Source organism: Triticum dicoccoides, chromosome 7B (assembly GCF_002162155.2).
Source record: "Triticum dicoccoides isolate Atlit2015 ecotype Zavitan chromosome 7B, WEW_v2.0, whole genome shotgun sequence".
Classification (NCBI taxonomy): Eukaryota; Viridiplantae; Streptophyta; class Magnoliopsida; order Poales; family Poaceae; genus Triticum; species Triticum dicoccoides.
Window position 1 is genome coordinate 418,444,442 of NC_041393.1, and position 9,935 is coordinate 418,454,376.

General features: G+C 46.7%; 2 protein-coding genes across 5 annotated transcripts in view; both read left to right on the forward strand.

The window, feature by feature from the left end:
* The first annotated feature begins 1,501 nt into the window (after positions 1 to 1,501).
* Positions 1,502 to 4,833, forward strand: LOC119335896. Of its 4 annotated transcripts, XR_005162117.1 has the most exons (5): positions 1,502 to 2,019; positions 2,283 to 2,359; positions 2,909 to 3,053; positions 4,195 to 4,330; positions 4,731 to 4,833. XR_005162117.1 is itself a non-coding variant. In XM_037607942.1 (3 exons), the coding sequence occupies exons 1-3, from the start codon at positions 1,670 to 1,672 to the stop codon at positions 2,729 to 2,731; spliced, it is 501 nt and encodes a 166-aa protein (XP_037463839.1). In that variant the 5' UTR covers positions 1,502 to 1,669; the 3' UTR covers positions 2,732 to 2,896. The 4 variants fall into 4 exon arrangements, 2 of the variants coding, with proteins under 2 accessions (XP_037463839.1, XP_037463840.1); XR_005162116.1 differs by lacking the exons at positions 4,195 to 4,330; positions 4,731 to 4,833 and having other exon boundaries at positions 2,912 to 2,940; XM_037607942.1 differs by lacking the exons at positions 2,909 to 3,053; positions 4,195 to 4,330; positions 4,731 to 4,833 and adding an exon at positions 2,658 to 2,896.
* A 1,634-nt stretch (positions 4,834 to 6,467) lies between these two features.
* Positions 6,468 to 9,935, forward strand: part of LOC119340990 — a 13,871-nt gene continuing 10,403 nt past the window's right edge. Inside the window, exons 1-4 of the mRNA XM_037612892.1 lie at positions 6,468 to 7,037; positions 8,685 to 8,761; positions 9,061 to 9,164; positions 9,315 to 9,456. Of these exons, the coding sequence (XP_037468789.1) occupies positions 6,719 to 7,037; positions 8,685 to 8,761; positions 9,061 to 9,164; positions 9,315 to 9,456 (642 nt within the window). The 5' untranslated portion in view covers positions 6,468 to 6,718. The remainder of the gene's footprint in view (positions 7,038 to 8,684; positions 8,762 to 9,060; positions 9,165 to 9,314; positions 9,457 to 9,935) is intronic.

A 9,935-nucleotide genomic window follows, 5' to 3' on the forward strand; every position in this document is an offset into this window, starting at 1 on the left:
GTACGTTTTCTGAAAATGCGATTTTTTATTTTATGAACAAAATTGGGAAAAAAAGTGAATATTTTTTTAAAGCGTTCACATTTTTTTGAAAAGAAACAAAACTTGAAAGAGGAAAGAAACACAAAAAAAGAAAAAGAAACAGAGGAAAGAATGGTTCGCTACACTAAACCGGTTGCTGTGATTATTCTTATAGCTGGCGTTTCTTTTTTGACAACAGCGAACTCATCAGCTGGACTGGTTAGCGAGTAGCGCATAGAAAACTGAGGCGCACTGTTCAAATCCTTTTGCTGTCATTTCTTTATCGGTGGTTTTTCCACAGTTTTCACGCGATAATGGGCCGGCCCAGTCGGGAAGCTCTCCCTCTGCGGCTCAAACACAGCGCGCGTCGTATTGGGGCACTCAAATATACGTACACATGAGTTGTCAAAAGACTATTTTGTCCTTTATACGTTTTAGGAGGGGGTTGTACCGAAGCGGGACTCGCTTGGGGAAAAAATTATATACAAGTGTATTGCATTGGCAGATGCCCTCTGACAGCATGTACAGATGTATTGCATCACAAATGGTGACCGTCTGGCTTGCCTAGGAGCTGCCCTTCTTTCGGTAATGGTGCGGGGACAAAGATCTTTCCTCAGCCGTCTTGTTCAGATTAACGCAAGCACCTTTATCATCTTTTATGAATCCAAGGATGGTTGAACCTTTTTCCTTCGACCTGTTGCAAGGAGGTGTGTATATTCCTAAGTCAAATGGAAGTATCTTTTCCCACAAGGATTACCAAGTGGGTAGTTCCACTGCCTGTTATGTGATAATTTGGGTCATCTTTGAGCTGGGGCTGCTTCTTTGTTCATCTTTGAGAGATATTGAGCTTCAGATGTATGAAGAATTATTCATGTAAAACATTTTTTTTTCATACTCTACATGTTACAAACTTGGTATTATGCAGTGTTTCTTTCAGAATTACCAGCGCTCAAAATGTCGTTCAAATCAATGAAAGGCGGGTACAGACCTATGTTAGTAAAGACCAAACCCCAGATTTCCATTTTAGACCATAACCTGTTGCATGTCAGATGTGCATATTTGGTTTGACTTTCTTCATCTGTACGATGACATGCATCTCATGGGCTACTGTAGCTCAGACTGCGGGAGACCCTTTTGTCCAATTGTGGCGTTGTGTGCATGACTTTGGGCAGCAAGAAAATAAAGAATATGGGCTAGATCTGTATACATGTAGTGTTGCTTTTTTAGTTTCTTAAAGGAAATTTAAGGCATGTGGGCGTGCGACCAATTTGTGCTAAGATATTATCACACCTCTAGTCCCTCTCGCCCACCACCATTTGACGCTCTCCAATACTGTAATGGATTACATAATTTTAGCTTACTTTCCATAGAATTTTACTGTTGAATTACAATTATTTCAATGGCATTCATTTCGCAGTGACATTTTTGCGAAAACCCCCTCTGTGAATTCCCGACACAACCCGCAGTCCCTGGTCGTCTCCCTCGCATCCTCACTCGTCTCCCCTGCGCGCCGGAGCCCTCCCTCTCGGCTCCCCCTGCGCTGGAGCTCCCCTGCTCGGCTCCCCTGCGCGTCGCCGGAGCTGCCTCGGCCCACATCTCCACCGCGTTGCTTCCCTCTCCTTGTTCCCTTGCTCGTTCCCCATGGTGAACCATGGGAAGGAGAAGGCTCGATTTTTGTTCTCGATCTGCTCTCCGACGGCGGCGGCCTTCCCCGAGCTTGGCGAGCTGGAGCTGTCCCTTCCCGTCGCCGATCTGCTCTCCGCGACGCCGCCTGCCTCCCCGGACCATCCCCTCTCGCTCAGCCGCGACTCCCTCCCTGGAGCAGCCGCTCCCGCCCAACCCAAAGCCGCCGGCCGGAGCTACGCCGCAGCACGCTCCCTCCCTCCTCTTCTTGGGGACCGGATTGTGGCCGAGGAGGATCTTGCCCTTGTCGCCCAGCAGCTCCCGCTCCAACGGGCTCGTCCACAAATCCGGCAGCACCAGCCGCTCTTCCCTCTTCCGGTCCGCCCTCCTCCCTCCCCTCCCCTCCCCTCCCCTCCCGTGGCATGCTCTATTCTGTTATCTTCCTTCTTTCTTTGTCCTGATGATTTTTACTGATGGAGTTGTACACATAGGCGACCCAAATCCAACATTTTAGTAAGATTTGTACTGTCTCAAAATTCACCCATGAACCCTGACTCTGAAATTAGTACTGTCTCAAAGTTCAATAAGATTTGCTCATTGTTGCGCAGTACTGAATCATGGATTATATTGTGGCTCTGCAGGTCTAGCCCATCGACGACGATGGCTCCTCCTCATGCTCATCGGACTCGTGCACAAGTGCTCTGCAAGTCTGCATTGGGTAAAGTCTGAATTTTTCATTTTTACTACCGTCAAAATTCAGTTGACAAAGAAAGTGCCATCAACATGTCAGTGGCCATGCTAGACAGAGTTCTTATTCATGTCTAGGCAGAGTTCTTATTTATGACAAAACTGGATGTTTAGACAGAGTTCTTATTCATGTCTAATTGTGTTGACAGAGTTCAATGTACTCTGTCAATAGAATCAAAACTGATTTATTACCTTCCCATATGAACTTCACTGAAAAATCAGTCACCATTCTGAATTTTGACAGTACTCTACAAACTGCTCCTGGGCAGGAAGCAGATACAGTTTTTCTAGGTGGGCGTGGTTTTGGAACAGCCATGTCTTCTCTAATTTTGACAGTGCTTGAGTTTAGAGTATGGTTATACTTTTGCTTAGGGTAAGTTAACATGTCTCTTTCTGCAATTTTTAAATGCTTCTTGTCAGGAAGGGAATTATGTTTGTAAGGATAGTGTATTTTGCAAAGGCTTTTGTACTTGTTGTTTTTATGTCTAACTACCAACTGTTTATTCTTAAATAAAAACAGCAGGGTAATTACTTTTCTTACCGGTGCTCTTGATTATGAAGATGGTCAACTAGACACTAAGAGATATGGTGAGCAATATGCTAGCAAAGGGGAAGATGTTGACCTCATGTTGCTCCCTGAGCAGATACCTTCCTATAGAGATCCGGTAAGCTTGTGCTTCTTTTGCAGTAAAAAAAAATTCTATCCATTAGTGAAATTTTGAAACAGGCCACTGTGGTGCTGTTGTTGTTCAAGCAGGAGTATGTGTACACATATTTTGCAGGCGAATGCTATCCTGAGATTGACTTACAGTTAATTGCTATCCTTAGATTGACTGAACTTCAGTACATTACTTTTGTTCTGACTTGAAGATGTCCTCGAATGCCAAATTGCTCTACAGACTTTGAACCCCTTTCATTTTCTTCCATGTAAAGTTTTTTTTAAATGGCAGTGGATGTTGAGTAATCTATGCTAGCAATGTGATGTTAGAGAAAGGCGTATTTCTAGACCTGCTTGTAAATTACTCCACACAAACAAGTGCATTTTCTAGACCTGCTTGTAAATTACTCCACACAAACAAGCAAATTCAGTAGACATTTTTACAAGAATTCAGTAGATTTCTTCCCATGGTTGCTATTTGTTTCTCTTGACCCCTGGTAATTACTCTTGGCCCCTGGTACTCCAAGAAGACTATGCAGTTATCCTAGACTATTGCAATCATCCTTTTAGGTAGCAATAGCCTTTTTTGATTTAAAAGCCTGGCTACCATGGTCCTTGGGTATATTTCATTCTGTGTGCTAACTAGAGAAGACATGGCATGCATGCATGCACATAGGCTGTACTTGTTGAACAGGGGATTTTTTACTTGGAAATATTGGTTTGCTCTAATCCACCCAAACTCAGTCTTCATTTTACTAAATTTAGATTAGATGTTGCCTTGTTTCTACCGGGAGAAGATGTTGGTTTATTCTTTATTTTGATTGTTGTGGTTGCTCGACAAGTTGCCTCTCAGATTATTGCTCTCAGTGCAAACTGGAGTAGATTAATTAATTTGGAGTGTGTGGTCTGTGATGGGCTCAACTCTTCCTCCTGATGCTGTAAAACAATCTTGTTCCACTGGATGGATGGAGCCTCTTTTTTCATCTGAAAGACACCCCACATTTCTGAAGATAGATACACCTACAGTTTCAGCAGTGAAGTAGTACCACACTCTGATCTGATCTGTTTCCAATTGTAATAAAAGTTGGTTATTTACTTATCAGTTGAGTACAAGTAGTGGGGATTGACTGGTTGTTTCCTTGTGCAAGGTTCACAGCAAAAAACTGGTGTTGAATTCGCCGCCGGCTCCGAGACCTCGACCGGACGGACGGAACGCGGATTGAAATCGTTGCTATGGCGCCGTATATTATATGCAGTCCCACGTTTTCCTCTTCCTTTATTTAGGTGAGCATCATCACAAAACATGCATCGTCAGAAAGGTGTAGGTTGACTGAATATTGACTGAATATTGGGCAGGTGATATTGATCTGAGCAGGATTTGTTTTTATCTCTGAATTTGTATGATATGTGAACCCCAAAACATGCATCGTCAGACAGGTGTAGGTTGATTCCCCTCCATTTTTCACATCACAGACTAGACTAGGTGATCAATTTCTTTTTAAATGCTAGGAAAAGGGGAGGTGTTCACCATTCTATAGAGAGCAGAAAGATTGATGGCTAGGGAAACTCATGGAGAAAAGAAGACAAAGTTCTTCAGTTAACATTGACTGACTGAATATCTACTGATTTTTTCAGTTAACTCATGGAGCAAATCCTTACAGTACCTTCTTCCTGATGAATGTAGCTCTGGCGGCAGCACGGGCAGACGAGCAGCAGCAGTACGGGTAGACGAGCAGCAGCAGTACGGGTAGATGAGCAGCAGCTGTATAGGCAAAGGAGCTCCACCGGCGGCAGGGGACAAGCAGTCGCACGGGCGCGCGGGCAGGGGAGAAGGAGCAGCACGAGCTTGCGCGGGAGATTGAGGAAGACGCGCGGGAGATCGAGGATCACACGCGCGAGCTCCCGGTCCACTGGATCGTGGAGGCAGGCTCCGGCGACGCCGGTAGGGGATCGCGGCGGCGCACGCGTGGGAGCTCCAGCAGGATGCGCGGGAGCACGATGGAGGACGCACGCGAGCTTGAGGAGGATGCACGGGGGTTCCAGAAGGGACGCGCGCGGCAGGAGATTCCGGCGAAACCCACAGGCAGCTGGAGGGGACCGTCGGCGCAGGTCTGGGCTGCGGCGGCAGAAGAGGTAATTGGCAACGACGGCGAGAGCAGGTACTTGGCGAAGGTGAGAGCAGGTACTTGGCTACAGCGGAGGAGCTCAGCTGGGCTCGCCGGCCCTTGGCGAATCACGCAGCTGGGCGGCGCCGGCCCCTGGCGACGCGCAGGCGACGGGCGGAGGAAGAAGACGGGGCGGAGGGACTTGTTCAAAACGCTTTTCAAACCATGAGGTTTTTTTTGTAAAATATCCAGTGAACTATGCCCGCGACATGTTTTTCGGGACGGAGGGAGTAGTATACAACAATTTCAGTATCTGCAAATCCCACTAAAAACACTCACACCATTCCTCTTCCACCCGATGATAGTGTTAATATGAAGGAGGAGCCACCAAAGGACATTCCTCTTCCACCCGATGATAGTGTTAATATGAAGGAGGAGCCACCAAAGGACATCCCAACGACTTTCCCAACTTTATACTAACAATCCTTTTTATTGCGGATACCGAGCTTGTGTGTGTGTTTTAAGATAAAAAGTGTTTCAAATTCTTCTTGCTTTAAAAAAATTCATGTTTTAAACATGTTCACGTTTTTCTTTTAAATGCACAACACTCCCACAAAAATGTTCCAATTTTTTCAACAAAATCATTTAAAATTGATCCAAAAAATATAAAATCATATTTTAAAAATATGTGTTCCATAAAATGTTAATCTTCAAAAGTTGTTTCAATTCTAATAAAAAGATTAAAAGTTTCAAAAAGAATAATTAGTTTGAAACAAAGAAATATTTGTGTTTTCTGAAAAGTAAGAGATAAAACGGATTACTAGACTATTCCATGCACCACTGCTCTTCAATCAGGTGAAAGATATTAGGGTGGATTATTTACGTCCACGCGTCATACTTCAAAAAGTGATAATATTATAAACTTATATCCGATGTTTATCAGAACTGGATATAAGAAATGGCACTTACTGTCACACGGAGCATGTTTTACTATATTTTTAGCCAAACCTATGAAACTATCTTGTGGAGGTGGCAATCATAGCCACATGATGTGCTTGGGATCTGGTCCAAGCTTTTGCCATCCTTGAATTTCTCATATTTAAGGTGCACAAAATTTCTTTCCTCTTTTAGATGTATTTGGACCACACACGCATATGCCTATGCACTAGGCCCAGCCCGTAGGCTGGCACCTCTGCGGCGCGGCAGACCACGGCCCGTGCGAAAAGGTTCCAGGCCCACGAAAGGTTCCCACACGCGGGCTGTGCGCAGTAGATAAAGGTTCGTGCATCATTTTTTTCGCCTGTTTTTTCTGTTGCTCAGCGTACCTCGCGTTAGCCTTCCTCATTGTTGCCTCCCCGTACTCTCTCTGACTCTCTCCATCTCTTCCCGTTCAGATCCACATCATGACCACACCTCTGATCCAGCCATGGCCTCCCCGTGCCTCTCCTCTCCATCACTCACCACCACCGCCATAACATGGAGCTCAGCCGTCCAGCGTTTCTTCCTCCATCGTTCCTGCTACGCCGGTCTCCACCACCGCCTTCTCTAAGTTCACCTTTGGCTCCCGATGTCGCCGTGTCTCGAGCTGCGTTGCTTCCCTCTCCAACAGGCCACCTTCCCCTCATCTCAGATCCCTCCGTCCGTGGTCATGGATGATGTGCAGGCCGCCCGTGCTGCTCCTGGAGCTGCCCTTCTCGAGCTCGGTGTTGCTGTGCTCCCCAACCCCCTCCGCCAGCGTCAGATCCGGCAAGCTGGCCCAAGAGCACCAGCATCACGCCCTCCCCACCATGGTAGGCCGAGCTCCTCCTCACGCTGGCCTCCTCCATCAAGGTCGTCGAGCTCCCTCTCCTCTGCAACGGCCTCGAGGTCGACACTACCACAGAATTGTAAGATTGGTACTGTGTAATATGATGGTGCTTTGAATTCGATTTCTGTGATGAACTGAAGAATTTTTTGCGTGTAAGTTGAATTACTTCTCGATTTGCTGCTCATACAGCGCCTCGCTTCAAATTCCCCACTTCGTCCCTATTCGGTTCAGGTATATACTATGGCTTGTTCTTGGGAGGTTGGGAGTGGGGTATCTCCAGTGGTTCGTTGCCCAGGTTTGCTTCTTCAAGCTGCGTGTGAGGGAGTTAGAAATTGATTCCTTTTTCCTGTCAAAACTGATTTGTTCTATGGCTTCAGTGGAATGTACCAGACTGCTTGGTGATTTGTTCTATGCCTGTCAAAACTGATTCTGTTGGCAATAGAATTTTGAGGTTGCCAAGTGCTTGCAAATTGGATGAGCTCCTGCAGTTTACTTGCGCCCAAGAGATATTATATGTATGAATAGGAGGTTCGGCGCTGTGTAGTTGTCTTCAGTTTGATTAATCGCTATATAGAGCTACAACACAATGAATAAAGACGAATGGCTGCAGAATAGCTGGAGAGTGCACTTAGCAACATGTTGAATTGCAAAATATCTCACACTGTGATTTAACTTTCTACACAACAGCTTACGCAGCGTTCTGCAGGTACGAGGTTTCTAAAATGGCACTTTCAGCTCCAAGCTTGACCCATGCCGAATATATGGTCTTCAGAGACAGTTTTTTAATTATTGTCAACCTAATGGTCCTGTGCTAGGGAGGCCACACATGGGTCTCTCGTCTCTCTCCAGTACTCCCTCCGTCCCGAAAAACATGTCGCAGTGACATTTTTGCGAAAACCCCCTCTGTGAATTCCCGACACAACCCGCAGTCCCTGGTCGTCTCCCTCGCATCCTCACTCGTCTCCCCTGCGCGCTGGAGCCCTCCCTCTCGGCTCCCCCTGCGCTGGAGCTCCCCTGCTCGGCTCCCCTGCGCGTCGCCGGAGCTGCCTCGGCCCACATCTCCACCGCGTTGCTTCCCTCTCCTTGTTCCCTTGCTCGTTCCCCATGTGAACCATGGGAAGGAGAAGGCTCGATTTTTGTTCTCGATTTGCTCTCCGACGGCGGCGGCCTTCCCCGAGCTTGGCAAGCTGGAGCTGTCCCTTCCCGTCGTCGATCTGCTCTCCGCGACGCCGCCTGCCTCCCCGGACCATCCCCTCTCGCTCAGCTGCGACTCCCTCCCTGGAGCAGCCGCTCCCGCCCAACCCAAAGCCGCCGGCCGGAGCTACGCCGCAGCACGCTCCCTCCCTCCTCTTCTTGGGGACCAGATTGTGGCCGAGGAGGAGCTTGCCCTTGTCGCCCAGCAGCTCCCGCTCCAACGGGCTCGTCCACAAGTCCGGCAGCACCAGCCGCTCTTCCCTCTTCCGGTCCGCCCTCCTCCCTCCCCTCCCCTCCCCTCCCCTCCCGTGGCATGCTCTATTTTGTTATCTTCCTTCTTTCTTTGTCCTGATGATTTTTACTGATGGAGTTGTACACATAGGCGACCCAAATCCAACATTTTAGTAAGATTTGTACTGTCTCAAAATTCACCCATGAACCCTGACTCTGAAATTAGTACTGTCTCAAAGTTCAATAAGATTTGATCATTGTTGCGCAGTACTGAATCATGGATTATATTGTGGCTCTGCAGGTCTAGCCCATCGACGACGATGGCTCCTCCTCATGCTCATCGGACTCGTGCACAAGTCCTCTGCAAGTCTGCATTGGGTAAAGTCTGAATTTTTCATTTTTACTACCGTCAAAATTCAGTTGACAAAGAAAGTGCCATCAACATGTCAATGGCCATGCTAGACAGAGTTCTTATTCATGTCTAGGCAGAGTTCTTGTTTATGACAAAACTGGATGTTTAGACAGAGTTTTTATTCATGTCTAATTGTGTTGACAGAGTTCAATGTACTCTGTCAATAGAATCAAAACTGATTTATTACCTTCCCGTATGAACTTCACTGAAAAAATCAGTCACCATTCTGAATTTTGACAGTACTCTACAAACTGCTTCTGGGCAGGAAGCAGATACAGTTTTTCTTGGTGGGCGTGGTTTTGGAACAGCCATGTCTTCTCTAATTTTGACAGTGCTTGAGTTTAGAGTATGGTTATACTTTTGCTTAGGGTAAGTTAACACGTCTCTTTCTGCAATTTTTAAATGCTTCTTGTCAGGAAGGGAATTATGTTTGTAAGGATAGTGTATTTTGCAAAGGCTTTTGTACTTGTTGTTTTTATGTCTAACTACCAACTGTTTATTCTTAAATAAAAATAGCAGGGTAATTGCTTTTCTTACTGGTGCTCTTGATTATGAAGATGGTCAACTAGACACTAAGAGATATGGCGAGCAATATGCTAGCAAAGGGGAAGATGTTGACCTCATGTTGCTCCCTGAGCAGATACCTTCCTATAGAGATCCAGTAAGCTTGTGCTTCTTTTGCAGTAAAGAAATTCTATCCATTAGTGAAATTTTGAAACAGGCCACTTGTTGGGGAACGTAGTAATTTCAAAAAATTTCCTATGCACACGCAAGATCATGGTGATGGCATAGCAATGAGAGAGGAGAGTGTCTGTCCACGTACCCTCGTAGACCGTAAGCGGAAGCGTTATGACAACGCGGTTGATGTAGTCGTACGTCTTCACGATCCGACCGATCCAAGCACCGAACGTACGGCACCTCCGAGTTCAGCACACGTTCAGCTCGATGACGATCCCCGGGCTCCGATCCAGCAAAGCTTCGGGGATGAGTTCCGTCAGCACGACGGCGTGGTGACGATGATGATGCTCTACCGGCGCAGGGCTTCGCCTAAACTCCGCGACGATATGACCGAGGTGGAATATGGTGGAGGGGGGCACCGCACACGGCTAAGGAACGATCCGTAGATCAACTTGTGTGTCT